This window comes from Rousettus aegyptiacus, unplaced genomic scaffold (assembly GCF_014176215.1).
Source record: "Rousettus aegyptiacus isolate mRouAeg1 unplaced genomic scaffold, mRouAeg1.p scaffold_m13_p_1, whole genome shotgun sequence".
NCBI classification, from domain to species: domain Eukaryota; kingdom Metazoa; phylum Chordata; class Mammalia; order Chiroptera; family Pteropodidae; genus Rousettus; species Rousettus aegyptiacus.
This window is the reverse complement of record NW_023416284.1, coordinates 13,922,952-13,943,740: the sequence shown is the minus strand read 5'-3', so window position 1 is coordinate 13,943,740 and position 20,789 is coordinate 13,922,952. Positions and strand designations below refer to the sequence as shown.

General features: G+C 42.8%; 2 protein-coding genes and 1 pseudogene across 3 annotated transcripts in view; 2 read left to right on the top strand and 1 right to left on the bottom strand.

Moving 5' to 3' along the window:
- KDM1A (lysine demethylase 1A) overlaps positions 1-8,362 on the bottom strand; it is a 52,982-nt gene extending 44,620 nt beyond the window's left edge. For both annotated transcript variants that reach the window (XM_016149308.2, XM_016149310.2), the window contains exons 1-2: positions 7,875-8,362; positions 78-243 (exon numbers count right to left, since the gene is read on the bottom strand). In XM_016149308.2, the coding sequence (XP_016004794.1) occupies positions 78-243; positions 7,875-8,219 (511 nt within the window). In that variant the 5' untranslated portion in view covers positions 8,220-8,362. The remainder of the gene's footprint in view (positions 1-77; positions 244-7,874) is intronic.
- Positions 8,363-10,967: 2,605 nt separating this feature from the next.
- Positions 10,968-11,086, top strand: LOC118605260 (annotated as a pseudogene).
- Positions 11,087-11,795: 709 nt separating this feature from the next.
- On the top strand, positions 11,796-14,285 carry TEX46 (testis expressed 46). Its single transcript, XM_016149183.2, has 2 exons — positions 11,796-11,996; positions 13,713-14,285. The coding sequence occupies exons 1-2, from the start codon at positions 11,796-11,798 to the stop codon at positions 13,908-13,910; spliced, it is 399 nt and encodes a 132-aa protein (XP_016004669.1). The 3' UTR covers positions 13,911-14,285.
- The last annotated feature ends 6,504 nt before the right edge of the window (positions 14,286-20,789 follow it).

Below are 20,789 nucleotides of genomic sequence, written 5' to 3'. Positions count from 1 at the left end.
ACATTGCAGAATAGGAATAAATCCATTTATTCTTATTTCTAAGATAAAACAAAACTGGGTTGGTTACTACAACTTACCAGATGGTTCTTCAGGCTCACTTTCATTTTCTTCTTCCGGTGGGGCTTGAGGAGGTGGTGGGGGGAGCTTCTTTTCTTTCTCTGCTTTGGCATTTCTCTCCTCTTCTGAATAATATTCATCTTCTGAGAGGTTGGCCAAGCTTTCATCCATCTCTCTGTACTCTACCTATACAGAGATTATACCAGGGAAAGCTAAATACAGTGAATATCTAAAATCAGGGACTCAATTTGGAACCGCCAGTGTGTGAATTGCTTTTTAACTTCAAATTTTAAGGGAAATAAGCAAATAATAAGGAACAAGCTAGCTCATAATATGTAGCTATTAAAAAGAAAATCTCTCATGAAACAATCCTGTGTTTGTTCAAATTTAGCCCAATACGTAACTTTTACATCATAGCACTGATGTTCGGATCAATGACTCTGAGGCCCTCTGTAACTCTGAAAAACTTTTTTAAAACTTTTTTAAAATGTGTTTGTGCGATCATGTTCACATAATGGAAGTTTTCAACAAAAAACTAAAATAACCCCCAATTAGGCAAAAATATAGCTAACTAGAATAACAAGTCTATCTAATGCCAAGCCTGTACTTCTACTATTTCATGGGAAAACAGCAGAAGAATGCCAGAAACCAAACTGGGAATTGAGGAGGAAGACAGAGAATAAAAGTTGCAAATGGCAACAGTCAAACTGAATCTATGAAAAGGTACATTTACTTAAAAAAATAATTGATGACCTAAGAGAGCTGAATGATGAGAGCAAAGAATCCTTATTACAACAAACTAAAGAATGATATGGAAATGGAGGCTACCAGTTTTACTAACTCACACTCTAGTTATAAAAGAGAGAACCAAGTAATAAAGAGAAAGAGGAAGCAATCTTAGTATATGTTTTATTAGAGGTAAAGAAATAGGACAGGGAAGATAATTAAGGACCCGTTTGCCAAAATGTGTAGTATGGTATTACAAATAGTTATCAATTTAGGAACATTGTCAAATTGTCATTGTGAGTCCTACCCTAAAAAAGATTCCAGGAAGCCAGAAAAAAACAATAGCTCTCTATTTTGGATCCAATGAAAAGATAAAATGAATGAAACAAAAATATTTAGATGTGGAGACAGAACAAACACAACATGGTTTCCACATATAAAATACCTAATTTATTAGATTTCTGAAATGAACAGAGATATTTCTGAAATGAACAAAGATATTTCAAAAGTTAAAATAGCTTACATTCACCATAATCCTGTGGATTATGGTGAATGTAAGCTATTTTAACTTTTGAAATATCTTTGAATCAACTCTAGATGGCTGGCTGCTTTTTTATTTGTCTGTTATTCTTTCTTTTTTAATGACATGACCACAGGATTTAGGGGGCAGAGGAGTAAGTGGCTAGGGGAGGTAAAAGTTGCAATGAAAAGAGATTGGGTTAGAAAATGGAAACAAAAATTAAGAATAAATTGAATAGTTCTGACCCAGGCTCTAAGAATCTTATTTAACACATGATATATTCATCTATCAAATACTGAACACTAAGTACATGCCAAAATGGAGAAAATAATTATGAATGAATGTCTCTCTGCTTCTGGTAAACGGAAATTCAAACTGCAAACAAAAGATTCTGAGCAGGAAGACCATCTTATAGAGGCTTCACAACAAAAACCCCAGAATTGTAAACTGTATCCAACTTGGCTAAGATAAAACAGTAGAAACAGTCTATAGCTGTGCTACCCTGAACAAGCCTGATCCCCTTGATCTTGAAAGCTAAACAGGGTCGGGCCTGGTTAGTACTTGGATGGGAGACCACCTAGGAAGGCCAGACACTGTAGGTGTAAAAAAATAAAAAAAATAAGGGATCATAAGATGACAAGGTTCTTGCAATCTGTGAGGTCAACCAAGGGTTGCCTCGCCTAAAAAAAAAAAAAAAGAAAAAAAGAAAGAAACAACAACAACAAACCCCAGTAGGAATAGATCTTGGGACAATGGGAGAAAAAGCAACAAGAAGGAAAGAAAGTTTCAAATATAGAAATAAAATCAAAGAGGGAGAGGGGTCAGAAAATGTAATATATTCTTATAGTATGCAGTTTCCTTTCTCTTTTTATCCCTCAACAGTGCTCAACTCCTCCCCATCCCAAAGGCTCAGTCTTTAATCCCATGACCATCAATCCTATTCATTCAATCAATAATCATTTAAGTGCCGACTGTACAACTCGGCAATGTGCAAATTCTGAGACAAACACAAACAATAATATAAGATCCTTTCTACTGCAGTAGTTCAGCTTTTCCCAAAGGATATTCCATAAGACATTATGCCCTTTGAAGGAAAAAGGAATCCAAGATCAAGTTTGGGAAACGCTGCAACTTTTATAGGCCTCCAGAGTCATAATACACATTAAAAGTACTGAACAATTTTGTAGCAAAAACAATTTTTATCACTGTTTAATCCAATGTTTTGATGACATAATAACTATTAACAAGGAATACACTTGGAAAAGACCAGTCTAGACAGTTCTTAGTTTTCAGGAAAAAAAAAAAGATTAGAAAAATATCTAGAGGTAGGAGCAAGAATATCTAAAGGTAGTACTGAAAAACAACAATATTGTTCCACAGAAACCTAAGATTTTGGGGGATTTCATTTATTAATTTTAAATATATTTTTAAAATAAATAAATACACACTCCTATGTGTTATCCAAACCATAACCCTTTTAAGTCTACCAAAACATAAACTTATACTGCCTGGGGTAACTCAATTTTGGGGAGACCTAAGATGAAATTTCTTCTGCCATCTCTGTTCAACTGAGAGTGTGTCCTAAGATGGCAAAGAAAGCTAGACAAACAAAAACAACCCTTTGCAATATTTATCAATCAATACTAAATCGTTAAAATACTTCAAGAATAAAATATAGAAATAAAATCACATTCTAAGGCTGAAACAAGACTACAACTATTATGCTTAACCTCCATTCTCAAATTTGGCTCTATCAAAATAGCCCTATTTTCTCAAAGACAACTAAAATAAATGTTACAAATTTACCTCTTAATATAAAACAGGCAAACAGTATTTTATTTTGGTATTGTCATAAAATTTTATTTTGTAAAAAAGGGTTCTACAACTATGCACTTAAAGATCAAGGACACAAAGATGTCCCAATTGGATGATATGAGTCAGGAGGGTAATTATCCTTACCTTTACAGGGACAGGCAACTCCCAAATTTGCATCTCTAGTCTCTCACTTCTCTTCCGCACCCTTGCTACAATGATTCATTCACTTCCCAATCACCTTAAAGCTCCAGTCTTTTTGTTTGCTTTAATCTTTATACCTTTTAATTCATTTAGGGTACAGCTGCCAGATTTTCAGATAGTTTTCTGATATTTTCAGATAGTTTAACAGATGAATGCCAACCTTTTCAAACCAGCATACAAACTCTCTAGCTCTAACTAATTAAACCTACCTCTAATCATTATCTAACACTAGTCTAGTCAAAAAGTCCTCAATACTATTTAACCCATCCTTAAACTTCCTAAAAGCTACTCCAACCTTTTTCTGTTAGTCCAATGCCTAAAATTCAGGATCCAACCATCTCTTTAAATTATTCCCCAACTATTCCAAACTTACAAATACATCTTCCTCCTCCCCTGAATTCTCATACCACTATGATCTGCACTTCCTACTCTAGTGTAATCCTGGTTGATGGGACTTTCTATAATGGAAATGTTCTGCATCTGTGCTTCCCATAAGGTAGAAGATTTAGCTACGGATGGCTACTGAACACTCGCCATGTGCCTACTGAATTTTAAATTAAAGTTAAAAATTAAGTTTCCTCAGTCATACTAGTCACAAGGTTAAGTGTTCTATAGCCATATGTAGCTAGAGGCCTCCATACTAGACAGTACATAACATCTAGTTTTTAGCTCTTTACAACCTAGACACAGCTCTACAACCAGAATACTACTGATTCCTCCAATTTATCTTGATCCTAGAAAAACCTCATTTTCAATTAAATTCATTTGCCCATTGTTCCTAACATTCAGTTGTCTACTCTGGACTCCTTGTTACTTCTCAAAACACTTTGTATTATATCCCAGGCACTTTTCACTTCTTTTTCTTCATTGGTAGTACTTTATACTGCCAGTCACCTGACACTGCAATAAGCATTTTGTTTTCATTATATCTAAACCTAATAACCTTACAAGGCAGGGTTTATTTTTCTAGCAAAAATGAATCACTGAAGATTTAACTGCAATAAATCCATCCTTTTCCAGAATACTTTTCTAAATTCCGCCCTTTTTTTAAGGCCCAACTGAAGGCCACCATTCCTGAAGCTATGTGGTGTTCCTAAAATCCCAACCCAATTTACCAATTTCAAAGCTTAAATATTTTGCCATAATATGAATGTACGCATACTCAGAGGTGAATTTATTTGGATACTAATGAAAGAAGCGTCAGGGACCCTCAACTTGCACGGACCCCTTCCAATACCCTGAACCTAACTTTGATGACATAAACGTGTCATTTTTAAAAAGAGGATCCTCAAAACCGAATAAGCGCCCAGGCCAACAAATACAGGTATTTCTTGTATGTGCCTCGGAACTCCTGAGTGCCTGTCTACACTGACCTGGCTTGCTTTTTACTCTTATGCATGTTCAACCCATATGATCTGTGTCCGTGTCCTCTGGCTTCTAAGACTGGTTATGCATAGATCTGTCCCCCCAGTTCCTTACTTCCTAGTTGCTCCCCAAAATAAACACATAACCCATTTTCAGAAACTTTTCAGAGTTTCAGAGCTAATCACAATGGAAAAACAGGAATTAAAATAAAACAGGAGAATTTCAAAGAAATCTTACAGCATGTCCTGAAATTGATCTACAGATTTAATGCAATCACAATTAGAATTTCAAGTGCTTTACTTGTAGAAATTGATAAACTGATCCTAAAATTCATATGGAAATGCAAGGGACACAGACTAGCCAAAACAATCTTAAGAAAAGAACAAAGTTGGAGAATTCACACTTTCTGATTTCAAAGCTTATTGCAAAACTATAGTAATCAGGGCAGTGTGGTAATGACATAAGAACAGAAATACTGTACAGATCGATGCAGTAGAACTGAGAGTTCGTTAAAAAATTCTTACATTTATGGTCAGTCAACAGGGTGCAAACCATTCAGAGGAGGAGAGAATACTATTCAACAAACTATGCTGGGTATGATATCCACACGCAAAAGAATGAAGTTAAACCTGTATCTTATACCATATAAAAAATTCCAAAATGATCACAGAACTAAATGCAAGAGCTAAAACAAAACTCTTAGAAGAAAATGGTTGGGCAATGATTTTTTGGATATAATACCAGAAGCAAACAGGACAAAAGACAAATTAAGACATCAAAATTAAAAACTTTTGTAATCACTGTATATAAAGAACTCTACTCAACAATAAAAAGAGAACCCAATTTAAAAAAGAGCCAAGGACATGAACAGACATTTCACCAAAGAAGATATACGAATGGCCAATAAGCACACAAAAAACAGATGCTCAACATCATTATTCGTTAGGGTTAATACCGCATGTCAAAACCATAATGCGATTACCACTTAACAAGGATAGCTATAATTAAAAGACAGTATCAAGTGTCAACAAGGATACGGAAAAACTAAAACCCTCATACACAACTGATAGGAATGTAAAATGGAGTGGCTGCTGTGAAAAACTGTTTGGCAGTGCCTCAAAAAGTTGAACACAGAGATACCATATAATCCAGCAATTCTACTCTTAGGTATATACTCGAGAACTGAAAACATACATCCACACAAAAAACTGTACATACAACAGCAATATTCATAATAGCCCCAAAGCGGAAACAACTCAAATGTCCATCAAATGATAAACAAAATGTGGTCTATCTATGCAATGGGATATTATTTGGCCCCAGAGTTATCAAGTACTGAATGCAAGTACAACATGGATGAACCCTGAAAACATGCTAAAACCAGACACAAAATGCCACACATAATTTATATAAAATGTTCAGAATAGGCAAATCCATAGATCGAAAAAGGTAAGCGGTTGCCAGGGGTTGGGGTAGGGAGTAATGGAGAATAACTGCCAATGGGTACAGTTGTCTTTTGAGAGTGATGAAAATGTCCTAAAATTAACTGTGCTGCAGGCTGCACAACTTTGAACATGCTAAACAACACTGAATTGTATACTTACAAAAGGTAAATTTTCTGGTATATAAATTATCTAAAAAAAAAAAATGTTTTAAAAAATCTTATCACATGGTTTCTGGCCACACTTTCTATTGAAATATTAAAATAAAACCCCATTGTGCTTCTGCCCTCTACTGAGAGTTGGGAGTCACCAACCTCTTGTGCTTTTCTAACCCATGCTTTGGTGAAAGCCCCCAAAAGCCTTTTCTCCTTTTATTTAGCACAGGTATTATTCTTGGAGAGATCTCTCAAGTGGGCAGTTAAATCTGAGGGCTCTCAGGCCTGGGCAATACTATCTCAAGAAACTGCTCATTCTGAGGCTATCAGAACCTAAGAGGAGAGGCACCGAACAGATTCATCCTCACAGGCCTAACTAAGCAAGAACCAACCTTGTTGACATTCTGATTTCAGACCTCTAGTCTCCAAAACTGAGACAATAACGCTTAAGCCACACACACATGCAAAAAAAAAAAAAGCTCTTCATACATACTTATTTGGTATATGCTAACTTAAAAATTATATACAGGTAGAAAACTTGTTATATAAATGAATTACGTAAATGCATGATTTTAAGTATTTAATTATTCAAAACTATATGTACATATATTCCATTTAACTGGACCATGAAATCTCAAGAAAATGCCCAAGTGTAAAGTCTGTGCCCTAGTACTGCCCTAGTACCCTATGGACTAGGTGTCCCATGTGGTCCTTTGTTTCAGAGGCTGATGATACTCCACAACATAAGGGTAGGGCTTACATTCCAAATCCACCACTTTCTTAGCTGTGTGACTCTGGGCAGGTTGCTTAAATAGCATGCCTCAGTTTACTCATTCCTAAAATGGAGCTAACAATACCTGCTCGTTGGTGTTTAGCAAAAATAAAACGTTTTTTACGCTCTAAACACAGCATCTGGCACCTGAGAATTGAGGCAGCTATTGTCTGTATATATTTCCCTGTGACGAATGTTTTTCTTCCCATATATTTTCACACTAATTGATATTAACCCTCTTAATCAGCTTCACCTGTAAAAATTTCCGTCAAAAGATTGTTGAGAGGATTAAAAAAAAAAAAAAGAGGAAAAATCTTAGCGCACAGCAAGGACTCGAAAAACTGCTCCTTATTTCGGTCTCCCTGGCTAAGGCAATTTCTTTAGCATCACCCTACAGCCTCAATGTGCCCCCAGGTGAAACTCCATAAATACTGCTGAGCAGCTTCCAGTCACATCTGGGGACAAACAAGTGATGTACGTCTCCAACGACGCCATCTGTAACTCCACGTCAGGGAGCCATTTTTTCCAGTCGAGAAAATGAAAAGGTGTACGAGATGTAATGAGTAAAGTAGCCCTGCGATCGGCTGCCTTTCTCAGGACCGTCGGTCCCCGCACAAAGACCGCATTCGACACAGGCAAAGACCTTCCCCTCACCCCACCCACCCATCCAGCTAGTGGGGAGGTGGGGTGGAGAGAGCGACTGACTGGGGAGGTCTGGGGGGGCGTGGGGCTCAAGGCCCTAGTCCGGGGCGGCGAGGGGAGCCCCCTCTGGAGAGCAAGGCACTGGGATTTGTGGTTGGCGAGAGGGGGTCGGGCCTCACCTTCGCCCGCTTGCGCCGGCTGGTCCGTCGCCCCTCCGGAGTCTCTGCGATTCCGGTTTCCATGGGGGTCGCAGATCCAGGCAGGACGGTAGGCCCGGCCTGAGGCCCGGCGGACCCCGGCGGCTCGGCCAGGCCCCCGGGGGGCGAGGCCCGCGGAGGCTCCTTCTTGCGGGGAGTGCGCTCCCCGACCGCCCCCGGCCCGGCCTCTGCAGGGCCCGACAGGCCCGCGGGCGCCGGGGCCACCTCTGAGCCGTTCTCAGCGCCGGCTGCTGCCCCAGCGCCCGTCTCCGACCCAGCCGCCGCCGCTGCAGCCGCCGCTGCGGCCGCCTTCTTTCCAGACAACATTTCGGGGCGCCTGGCTGCCGACGGCCTATGGGCCGCTCAGTTGGTAGGTGCGTGAGTTCGGAGCCGCGTCACCTCGCTTCACTTCACACAGTCCGCGCGCGGCCAACCGCCCTCGCGTACGCACGCGCTAGGCGCGCTCCCGTCGGGTCCGGACAAAAAAGCCCGAGACGCCCACGGCCCCGCCCTCTCCCACACTGCCATAGAGCGGAGTCTCCGAGGCTAGAGCGGCGCCAGGGCAAAGAACGCGGTGCTTTCCTAGAGCGTCTCTTTAACCTTTGGAGTTGGCCCCAGCACGTTCCAGGGCCTAGGGCGCCTGGGCCAGACTGCAGCCCCGAGGGTGACCATTTGCAGTCAGGGGCTTGAATGCATTTATCTATTCATTCACTCATTCTTTTATCCACTCATTCACCAGTTCAATCACTATTTATTAATGCTTCCTAGATAACAGGGTTAAATTACGAAGTTCTTGCTTTCAGAGTGTACAGTCTAGGGAGGGGAAAACACTACAATGTAATTGGTAGATCTTATTCATAACTTCCCTGCTCGTACTGGGGAAATAGTAGCAAACAAGTTTCGTAGTAATAAAATGGATAGACGTTAGGATCTCCAGAGTTGAGTCCAACGGGATTGCTCTTGCCTCCCAAGCTTTGTTTATGCCTCCTCGTCCGCACCTTCTTCCATTCCCTATGCTCTCCTCCCCGCCGGCCACAGAACGCCTGTTTCTACAACACGGTTATTCTTTCTAATGCTGCAGATGGTGGTGGTGGTTTATTTTTTAATCCTTTCAGGAATCCTTCACTGCCTCCACACCGGAACAGGCCTTGTGTTCTTCAAGCTGATTTCTATAGAGAGAACTATAATTGCTTTTTTACATGTCTGTCTCTTTGCAGCATAATTTTCCAAAAATGATTCCATTTACATGAAGTCCGAGAACTGGTAAACCTAATCTCTAGTGATAGAATCCAGTCTGGGATTGGAGAGTGAGGGTTGACTGCAAAAGAGCAGAAGAGAACTTGCTAGGGGTGATGGAAATGTTTTATATCTTGATTGGGGTGATGTATACATTCGTCAAAACTCATGGAACTGTACAAGTAAATAGGTGTATTTTATTTAACGTCTATTGTACCTCAATGAAATTGATCTAAACAACAAAAAGAGGCAATTAAGTCCAGGGAAACTAGAAACTGCAAAAAAGAAAGTGTAATCATAGTACTATATATGGCTCAGCTGTGAGCTACACTGGCATAACAAACAATATTGTTTTATCCAAAGTGATAGAATGGAGAAAAGAGCAAGTTTGTGGAGGAAGAGGAGGAGAGGATGAGAGTGATTTATGGAAGGAGAGGCTCTGCATGGGAGCGAAATCCTCATCTTCCATCATTAAGGGATAATATATGATGTCAAAACTGAGAAATCAAGAAATAATAGTATAAGCATATTATTTTTTATACATGCTTAATAAATACCAGAAGGAACATAAAGCAGAATTGCTTCTCTGAGTCATAGAATTTGAGGATGGGAAGCGGTGAGACAGGAGATTGAAGCTTGTTCGTTTTCACCCTGTAGTTCTATTTGTCTTGTTTGCACATGTAATAATTTGATAAAACTTAAAATTAGATTTTTAAAATATATATATCTTTTCACCCAGCAATTTCACTTTCAGGAAAACATTGTCTGGAATATATATGTATACAAAGAGTTAACTTCAATGTTGTTTATCTCAGGTTATGTATAATAACAATGAAGGAGAACTAACCTAAAGGCCAAAAAGGTGACTAGTTGAATATATTAGAATGTGATAGCCATTAAAATTGATATTTGATCAAAAGAACTCTCATACAATATAGTGAACATATACCAAAGATTTACTTAATTCACTATGGAGAGAACCGGCAGGATGATAAAGTTCATTCAAAGGAGAATACGAAAAACATATATATAGTCATTGCTCAGTGGAAAACAGAATGCTGGAGTAAGACTGCAAAGTTAAATAAGAAAAAATAGTTAATATCGTATGAGGCCATAAAACTGTAAATATTATCTTTTCTATCAGAATTAATTTGCATCTACTTGCCCCCCCCCAAAAAAAATCATTTGCAACTTACCCACTTTTTTTCAGAAATGCAGATATACCTTGGAGGTATTGCAGTTTCGGTCCCAGACCACTGTAATAAAGCAAGTATCACAATAAAGCCAGTCATAATCTTTTTGCTGGTAGAGGGTCTCAGCTTCGGTCTGTAAAAAATGCGACACCTGTGAAGCACAAGAAAGCGGACCACAGTAAAATCAAATAGGCCTGTAACTAATTTTGTTAAATTCTGGTAACATACATAACATAAAATTTACCATCTTAACCATTTTTAAATGTACAGTTCACTAGTGTTAAGTACATTCACATAGTTGTGCAAACTCCAGAACTCTTTTCAGCCCCTGGCAACCACCATTCTACTTTCTCTCTCTATGAATCTGACTACTCTAAGTACCTCATATAAGTGGAGCCATGCCGTATTTGTCCTTTTATATCTGGCTTATTTCACTTATTATCCTCAAAGGTCATCTATATTGTAGCATGTATTAGAATCCCCTCCCTTTTAAGGCTGAATAATATTTCGGTGTATGTATATACACCATTTTGCTTATCCATTCAGCCGTCGATGGATTTTTGATTTACTTCCATCTTTTGGCTATTGTAAATAATGCTGCTATGAACGTGAATGTACAAATATCTCTTTAAGACCCTGCTTTTAAGCCTATGGCCATGCCACCCTGAATATGCCCAATCCCATCTGATTTCAGAAGCTACGCAGGGTCGGGCCTGGTTAGTGTTTGGATGGGAGACCACGTGGGACCACTAGGTGCTATAGGCATAAAAAATAAAAAATAAGGAATTGTAAGCTGATAAGGTCCTTGCAATCTGTAAGGTCAACCAAGGATTGTCTCGCCTAAAAATACATAAATAAATAAAAGACCCTGCTTTCAGTTCTTTGGGATATATATTCAGTAGTATATATCCAGAATTGCTAGAGCAGCTTAACCATTTTTTAAAATTTAACATCTGGCTACAGAGTGGACCCCTAATCAATATTAAATAGTAAGTCAAACAAAATTACCTTCCCCTAAAGCATCGGGTAACCAACAGTTAGGCCAGTTTGGTAATATTCTAATATAACTGTTGATGAGTTTGTAGTAATCTTTTTACCTTATTTCCAAATTATGAATAATTCTTCTTTGCAGTCTTCTTTACTATGAAGGAAAGGCTCTGCATTGCTATCTATTTTATTCTCAGCAGCTAGGCCCAGAAGTACTGTTGAATGAGTAAGGTATCACTAAGGCCTATATCACTTGGTTGTTATGAGGACATCATGAGATGATGCTTGCAAACTGCCTGTCAAAGTCTGGCACATAGTAGTGATTGCTTAAGACAGGAGTAGTTAATACTATTGTTATGCGGCAGCTGGGGGTTGGGGGCTGGTCATAACTCAGAGGAGGGGGCAGCCATGACTCCTGTTATGGAGGCAACTGTCCTAGAGGGGGGACTGATGCTGGGTCTTGGGGCCTGGGTGCCACCCAGCCGTAATGGGAGAACTTATGTCTCTTTTTAGGAGTCTCCAGGGGATGCTTGATTCCTCAGGCACCATAGGAACATTGGTGGGTTGGCTGATCAGCTATAAGCCAGTCTTGTTTGGGTTCTTATTCCTTCTACTGTTGCTTAGCAACTGGCTGGTCAAGCATGAAGTCAAGCAAGAAGTCAAGCCCACCCCCCCAGAGCCCAAGCAGGTGAGCAGAGGAACTTTAGCTCAGCTGAGAGTGATGGGGTATTTAGAACTAGATTGGAGGTTGAGGGACAGGGTGGGTATCAGGATAATGGGGCAAGACTGAGGAATCCACAGCTCTGGTCTAAGTCCCTGCTCTGCAGCTGACCCTTGGGTGACAGAGGACAAAGCATGGTCTTCACAAGGCTTCAGTGGCCTCAGCTGAAAAATTGGGACTACCCCAGCCTTTCCTACTTCATGTTCGATATCAACATGCTTTGGCAACCATATCAACTAATTTAAAGGAAAAAAAAATGAAAATGGATGAGCTAAAGATACACAAACAACATAGATACATCTCTAAAATATAATAATGAAGATAGGAGAGATATACATAGATTATAGCATATTTCATATAAAGTGAAACATGCAAAAAAATAGCCTGTTTTATTTATGAATACACGTGTATAGTGAAAGTATATTGAGGCAGGATTTTTAAACCTCTGCATGATTGACATTTTGGGTCAGATAATTCTTTGTGTGGGGGCTGTCCTGAGCATTGTTGGATATTTAGCAGCATCCCTGGCCTCTACCCATGAGATACCAATAGCACCCCTCACCCCTTTAGTGACAACCAAAAAAGTCTCCAGCCATTGCCAAATGTCCCCTGGGAGGGTAAAAGAGCCTCCCACTGAGAACCACTGGTGTAAAGAAATGCATGGAAAAAGTAAAGACCAAATTCAGGATTGCAGTTGAGATGAGGTTCAGAGAGGGCGGAGAACACTCTGGGAGAGGGATCCACAATTACTTACCTTCGTGAGATTTTATTTCTTAAACTGGTGAAGAAACAGGAGTATTTGTTGTAATATTTACTTTTTTGCATGTCTGAAATATTTATTTAAAGGGTTTTATAGACTAGGAGTTTGCGGCTGAATCTAAAAAGAAGAGGTAAAAGTGTTATTATTAACTGGGTAAGGGGGCAGATGAGGATTATAAAGATAAAAACAAGTTGTGAGACACAGACTTGGAAGCTAGAGATTTTACAGCAGTGGTCCCCAACCTTTTTGGCACCAGGGACCAGTGTCCCAATGAGAATCTAATACTAGATGATCTGAGGTGGAGCTGAGGCGGTGAAGCTAGGGCTGGGGAGTGGCTGCAAATACTGATGAAGCTTTGCTCGCTCACCTCCTTCTGTGCAACCTGGTTCCTAACAGACCATGGACTGTACTGATTCATGGCCCCGGGGGGTTGGGGACTCCTGTTTCACAGGGCCTGATAAAACTCTGAGGCACGCTGGGAAAAGCATAAGCTCTGGAGACACAGATACATTTGGGTTAAGGATTTTATGTCCTCTGTAAGTACAGATTAGTGGACTATTTCATTTACTCCTATGAACCAAAGGAAACTGTAGGTTTTGGGAGTGTGGCTATTCTCCCATTGGCCGAGTGATGCTGAGAGAGGGACCTTCCCTCACTGAGCCCCAATTTTCTCACCCACAGGATATATACAAGATGCTCTCCTGGCAGGCTGGTTGTGAGAATTGATTAAGGTGATATTTATAAATCAACCAGTATGGGAAGGGGTTATCATTATTAATGAAACTTTCCTCTTTCCTGGGTGATGGGGAGCTTAGGAAAAGGAAGAGAAACCAAAGCCCCCTGAAGGCAAACCCAACAACAACACCAACAACGTCATGAACGCAAAAGAAGTGGAGAGACTTCATGCCTGCTTTGCTCTCCAGGACAAGATCCTTGAACGACTTATGTTCAGTGAAATGAAGCTGAAGGTCTTAGAAAATCAGATGTTCATCATATGGAATAAAATGAATCACCACAAGAGGTCAAGTGGACGGAGGGCTTTTTCCATGAGGAAGCACAGGCTGAGGGGGCGTGACTCCATCTTCTCCATCTACTCTGACTGTACCTCCATTTCACCCTAACGAGGTCAGAGAGACTGGGGTGGGCCGGCTCTCTTCCGATGTTACCTTTGCTCAGTAAAACCCATCAGAGACTATTGGATTTTTTTTAATAAATCACACTGGAGAGGAGGATTGGAGGCTGAAAGTTCACCTCTGGAAAAGAAATCTATTCACCAGGTCAGCCAGATAAGCACCCTAGGTACAATCTGACAGGGGCTCTAAAACCCAGGCCCTTTCTCTCCCTTAGCTGGACTACCTCAACCCCTCAATCAAGCCCTGGTCCAGGGAGCTATATCTGTTCACCCCGAGTCTTACAGTGGCCTCCCCAGTGCTGTTCCAGCCTCCAGTGTTCCTTCACTCTGTACTCAGGCCAGAGCAAGCCCCGTTAAGCATGGTACTGAGTGTATTCGGTGCCTGTTCTTGAGCCAATGTCTCTCTGTGGTTGACAGAATAAAGCCCATAATCCTTACTGTGGTGTTCAGGCCCGCCCTAATCTGACCCCTTTTCCAGCCCTCTTTCCCCCCATTTCTCATCCTCACATGTTTTATATACCCTATGCCAGAGTATCCTAAACATCAGTCATTAGGGTACCACCTTTGCGATTTTTGCTATAGCCCTGAACCACCTGAAAATTCAGCTCAACATTGTCTCTTTAAGTTAACCATTATTTTCCTTAAATCTACAAAGAAAAACGATAATGAAAATAAATAATGTATCTGTAAGTTAAAAAACAGTCTCATTTGCCTGAAATAGAACTTAACTGTCAAAATACAATGGAAACCAAAATTCCATTAAGTTCCAACCAGACCAGGGTTGCCCTCTGAAGGACGTGAGCCTGTGAATTTTAGGTTAAAAAGGGAGATTAGCAAGTGTTAGCATTTGAAAGATGTGCTAGCACCAAGCTGAGACTTTAGAGGAATTAGAAAGGAAACCACTGCCTCGCTGTGACTTGATGCCTCAAGTCTCTCTTGCCCCACAAGTCTCAAGAACTCTAACCAAACCAGATGACTGTCCATCCCCCAGATGCACCCACATTCCTGCTCACATGGTTTCTTCCCCTAGGATCCCTTGATTTCCCTTTTCTGCTGTTCACAATTCCAAAGCTAACACCTCCAGAAAGCTTCGCTCAGCCCAGCTATACCGAATGTCTTTCCTTAGCATTCTCCTAGCATTTAATCTGTAGTTCTACAGTGAAATGTGTCCATCTGCTGATACTTAATTTGTACACATTTCTATATCCCTTTCCCACCCTCCAACTAGATGATAGACTCTTTGAAGGCAATCACAGTATCTTGTCCATCTGTATACACTGCCCCCATCCGCCCATAGCACCTTATACGGTGGCTCATTTACAGTCAGTGCTCAACATGTCATATCTGTGATTGTTGATCCCAGCCTTACATGTCCTGACTTTTTCTCTGCCCTCTCATTTTATGATGACTCTCCGATATCCTATTTTGTTGAAGAGCAGGATCTCAGAGCTTGACTGCCTTGCTTTAAATCCCAATTCTGTCAACTCTCGGCTGTGAGATCTCGGACAACTCTGAGTCATTTACTCCTGCTGGACCTCAGTTTCCTCATCTGTAGAATGGGGAGAGTAGCACTGCTGACTTCGTGGATTACTGTGGGTTAGATGGGTCACCACAGCCCCTCAGAGCTTTACTTAAATGATTCCTTCTTAGCGAGGACTCCTGTGACCTCCTTTTTAAAAATCCTCCCCCCCCCCCCCCGTCACCCGCCCCCCCCCCCCCCCCCCCCGCCGCCGCCGCCACCTGGTGGTGTCACATTTTCTACTTGCCCCTCCAGGTCCACTCTCCTTCCTTCGCCTGCCTTTTCTGCCGGGGGAGGGGGACAACCTGAGTGGACTGAATCATCAGATCCCTTTGCCCTGTGGCTTCCAGTTGAACTTGGCCGACAGGGCTCCCTGGCAGAAGATGAGAGGAAAGGAAGATGTTGAGGTGCTCATTCCCCCCATCTTCCTTTTGTGGGGCTGTCTCGGGCTGGTTTAGGGCTGACTGGGCTCTGTAACAAGGGGTCACTCCTCCTCTCAGGGAGGCTCTTTCTACAAGGCCTTTTTCCAGGGGCCCATAGTCCCTTTACCACAGCTTCACAGGCCATTACGAATGGTTTTGCTTGTATGATTAGGCCATTGGACCACCCAGAAATGGCCCATTAGGAGAATATCCACATAGTAACCATTGTATCATTATAACAGATACTGCCATTCAGCCACAAACTTCCTCTGCACGTGACATATCAACAAACTCTCAACAAGGCACGGCATCTTGAAGAGAGCATCTGGAATGAAAAGCTGACCAAGATTGTGTGGCCTATCGCCTCCACTTTGGTGCCCTAGATCCATGCCTGAACCTGCTACAATAGCGAAAGCACCATGGAGGTCTGTGGTGGCCCAGTGAAGATCCATTTGACCTATGAAGTCACTGGTGCCAACGGAGTATATATTACTTGCCAGTAATGTTGGCCTGTGGCTCAAGGTGGCTCAAGGTGTGGCACAATGAATGACCTGTCGATCTGACCAGTTCACAATCAGCAAATTGGTTGCCATGGTGGCCCAGGGCCACGACAGACCTGGTTTAGGATATGGGGTGCCTATTCTCTTCCACCAAGCAGATACCAACTGACTCTTAAGGCTCTGATGAGCACCTTTGTCATGTGCTGGAATTTTCTGACATGATACAATCTGGTGATGGAATTATCTTTAGAGCACTGCCCCCCAGTTGTGAGCCCTGTCAACATGGAATCCACACTTATCACATGCAGGTGGTGGGTACAATCGACCCTCGGTATGGCTGGCTCAAGGAGCAATTACATCAGTTGCTTCCTCATCAACCTCTGTGGGTACTTAGGAGGGCAAAAGGGTGCACCTGATGTGTTGGGCAGAATGGAGACTCCTGGGTTCCTATGGGAGATAGTACTCTGGGCAAAGGACTGATCATCTTATCCCAGGCACACGAAAGACCCCAGCTGATCTAGTAAGAACATACGTAGGCAATCTCAGAAAACAGACTAGGGTGGAGGCGGTGAATGACCTCTTGCCTCTTCTTCCAGATCTAGACAGGCAATGCTGACCGAATAGCCTCAAGCAAGCGCCCAGGCAGGCCATGGCCCATGGTGCAAACCTATCACAGTAGTGATCATAAGCCTCCTACCCTGCCCTCACCCACCAAACCCAGTTATGAGAGACTTTATTGTTGCCTCACTCTGACAATGGCAAGGGCATTGCTCTTAGCTGGCCACAGCCACCGACTGCTGTGCCTTGGGCCTCCACCTTCTGCATGGATGGTGTCGAGGCCCAGTAGCAGAATATTGAGCAGTGCGCTTTATATTCCCAGGACTGTTTTGTGCTCTGGATACAGATCTTTCCTTGCTTTCTTCTTGGACATTATGTCATTATGAACCCTCAAGGTAATCTAAGGTCTGTAGGCAAGGCAACACCCTCAACCCTGGCCTCTGGTGCCACTGATGGGGTATTCCTGGGTATTAAGTACATAGATTTCATCATTTTATGTAAGTTTTCCTCCCATAGCTATGTAGAATCATGATCCACAACTGCTCAGCTATCCTGAAGGGAATTACTATGTGGACAGCCAGGGTTCTCACTGCCAAGATTATCATGATGCCTTAGCTCAGGTTATGCTGGATAATCACATAGCTTTGGACTATTTCTTGGCTAGATAGGGGAATATTCGTACTGGCCAATATCTCCTGCTGCTTCTGGGTTAACACCTTTGGCAAGTCAAAAAGCCCAGACAGCTGCTGCAGGAGCAAATCCACTGGCTTCAGGCTATTCCTCCATTTGAACTTGGGGCTCTGTCCCTGGTCTTGGTAGGGACTCTATGACCAGATGGCTCAGGCCTCCATGATGGGCTTTGAACTATTACTCCAGGCCTCCCTCCTACAATCTCTCTGCAGGACTGTCCACAAATGGTGGTAGTCTCATTATATGCCCAGTTGATTTCTTCCTCTGTTTTTTTATTCTACCCTGTTGATTTCTACTCCTACTGGGCAGGCTTATGCTTGGTAAGCCCCTAGGTCAGGGGGATGGATCTTGGAAAAAGAATTTGTATTGGAAGGCCCTGGGGACTCACTCCAGGTTCTAGCAATGAGACAGTAAGTGAGCTCCAGGGGGAGCTCCCTTCCCCGAAGCAGAAATGATTCCACGTGGCCTCCACTTCCCAGGGTCCCCAGGTGGCCTCAGCGCTGCAAGCCATTCCCCTGGTGTCTGAGCTCAGACCAGTTTTTCTTTACTTGCAAGACTGACCTCACACTTGCTCATAAAAAAAGTAGAATAGTGAGATTTTGTGCGTGTGCACGAGCGTGTGTGTCTGTGTGGTGGCGGTGCGGTGGCGGGGTTCCTCTTCTGGAGCACACTTCAGGATGTTCCCAGCTGTGCTCTGTGACCCCAGCACCTCTCACCACATGATGACTGAGGAGAGGTTGGACGGACCACGAATGCCTCATTCAGCGCCGCCCCCTCTGCTTCTAAGTCTCCCCAGTAAAGCCCCATTCGCACCTGTGCGACAGGACTCTGTGCTACTTCCCTTCGCCCGGTACTCACATCTCCTGGACCTCGGGGCTCAGTCCTCGGATCCTTTCTCTACTCCATCTCGCTCCCATGGTGATGGCTTTAAATATCATCTGTTACATGCCAATGATTTTCTAAAGTATTGATACAGACCTTCAAGTTCCAGATTCAAATATCCAACTGCCTCGTTCCACACCTTCACTCAACATCTCAGAACTAACATGACTAATCCTGAACTCTGTTCCTCCGCTCCAAACCCTCCCTGGATGCAGGCTTCCCCAGCTCATAGTAAAAGTCAACTCCTGCCTGCCAGTTGCCCAGGTTAAAACTTTGGCTGTGTTCCTGACCTCTCTCTCTCTCTCTCTTATAACCAGCTCTAATTACTCAGCAAGTCCTATTGGCTCTACCTTTGAACATATTCGGTCTGGGACATTCTCACTGCCTCCACTGCTGCCCCGAGCCACTACCACTTCTCACCTGAATAAGCCCCCTTGGACGGGGTACAGAGAGGAACCAAACAGTCGTCCACTTGAACTTGGGGAACTTCTAACCCTCTGCGTAACAATTAATGTCACGGTTCCTGCTGCTTGTTCTGAAAACTTGAACATAGTCCCCAGAGAAGAGAAATCAGAAGAGTTGGGACTATTGGAATGAGTTTGGAAAGTGGGAGGGGAAAGGTGGAGAGAAGAAAAGAGAGTGGGAGTGAGAAAAGGGGGCAAGAAGAGAATGGGAGCCAGGGAGAGGAAGGGGACAAATTGGTGAGAGAGAAGGGGACGAGATCCTTGGGATTATGGGGGTGGCCTCAGGAGGAGAAACAGAACTGCGTGCTGAGGCACCTTATTTCATGTGATCCTCATTCCCAGCCCAAGGGGCTCGGTTCTGTTTCATTACCCTGTTTTACAGACGAGCACATGGATGTCCAGGAGAAGCCAGAGATATCTACCAAAGTCACACAGTGGTAGAGTTGGGATCTGAACTCCAGTAGTCTGATTCAAGGGTCCACTGGGTGAGGTTTAGACTATGCAGGTAAGGAATGTGATTTTTCCCAAGAACACTGGGCAGCCATGGAAGGTTATTTAAGCAAAGGACTAATATGCTCTCTTGGTTATAAGAGAATAAACAACTCTTCTGTCAAGGGGCTGTTGTGGAGATTATTTTGGTTCATGGATGGAAAGTTCTTGAACAAAAGCCTGGAGGAAGAGAAGCAAAAGAATAGATAATTCTTCAGAAGGAAAGGCTAGCCCAGATTTTACGCGTGGGCATCTACTGCCACCATGCGGCCACTTTTGTGTATGACATGCTATGGATTCGGATTAGCTAAATTCGGGAAGGGTGGGGCTGGCTCAGGTAGTGACAAATGGCTGTAATGGGGCTGAGGCAAAGGGCAAGGGAGGAGCTCCCCGGGGGTCGAGGGGTGTCTTGGTGGTGAGGGTCTTTGTCAGCAGAGGTGCAGTACCTTGGAGTGGATTAACCGACTCAGATATTCATTCGGCCCTGGTTTGGCGACACAAACCAAAATGAGATGTGGTCCTTGTCCTGGAGGACTTCATAGTCTGATGGGGAGACAACATGGAAGACACAGTAGTGTCTGAGAATCAACAAGGACTCCTGGGTCCAAATCCAAGTGCTGCCGCTTTCTGGGACTTCGATTCTCAGAGCATCAGTTTCTTCATATGTCAAACAGGGACATAATAGAACCTGCCCCTGGGGGATTTCTGTGAAGCCCAAAGGAGATAACACAGAAAGCACTAGGCACCTATATCTGGCACATTGTCAGCAATCTGTGACCTAGAGGCAGGCTGCCCAGCCTGCTCCGAGCCTCAGGAAAGATTAACCAAGCAGCCAGCACAATGGAAAAGACCTGGACCCCAGCTCCATTGCTGTCACTAAACTTGCTGTGTGACCTTGGTGAGTCACCTCCTCTCTCAGAGTCTGTTTCACCAGCTATACAATATGGACCCTTGGATAAAACCACTCAGATCTCTTCTTGCTCTAATTTATCAATCCTCTTTTCTGAGCCAACCCAGATCTTTAGCCATAGGAGATCCAGAAAAAAGTCCAGAAGGCTGGCCTCCACCCTTTCACAAACGCCACTCTGAGCATCATCAAAATGGAGATAATAATTCAAGCCCTGTCCAACTGCGGGGTAGCTGGGAGGCAACTGTGAGGATCTACAGAGAGAATGATGGGGAAGCTGGTGAGATCCATGAGTTGCAGAGGAGCCTCGCTCTTCAAAGTGTGGTCCACGGACCAGCATCGACATCTCCGGGGAGACCTTGAGAAATGGGCCCCACCTGACCCACTGACTCAGAACCTGCAGTTTAACTCGAACCCCAGGCTATTCCTATACACGT

What these genes read in the sequence shown, in the direction of transcription:
- TEX46 (XM_016149183.2), top strand. Translation starts at nt 11,796, where the DNA reads ATGGGAGAACTTATGTCTCTTTTTAGGAGTCTCCAGGGGATGCTTGAT. An exon ending in CCCCCCCAGAGCCCAAGCAG is followed by an intron (nt 11,997 to 13,712) that starts GTGAGCAGAGGA and finishes TTTGCTCTCCAG; the next exon opens with GACAAGATCCTTGAACGACT.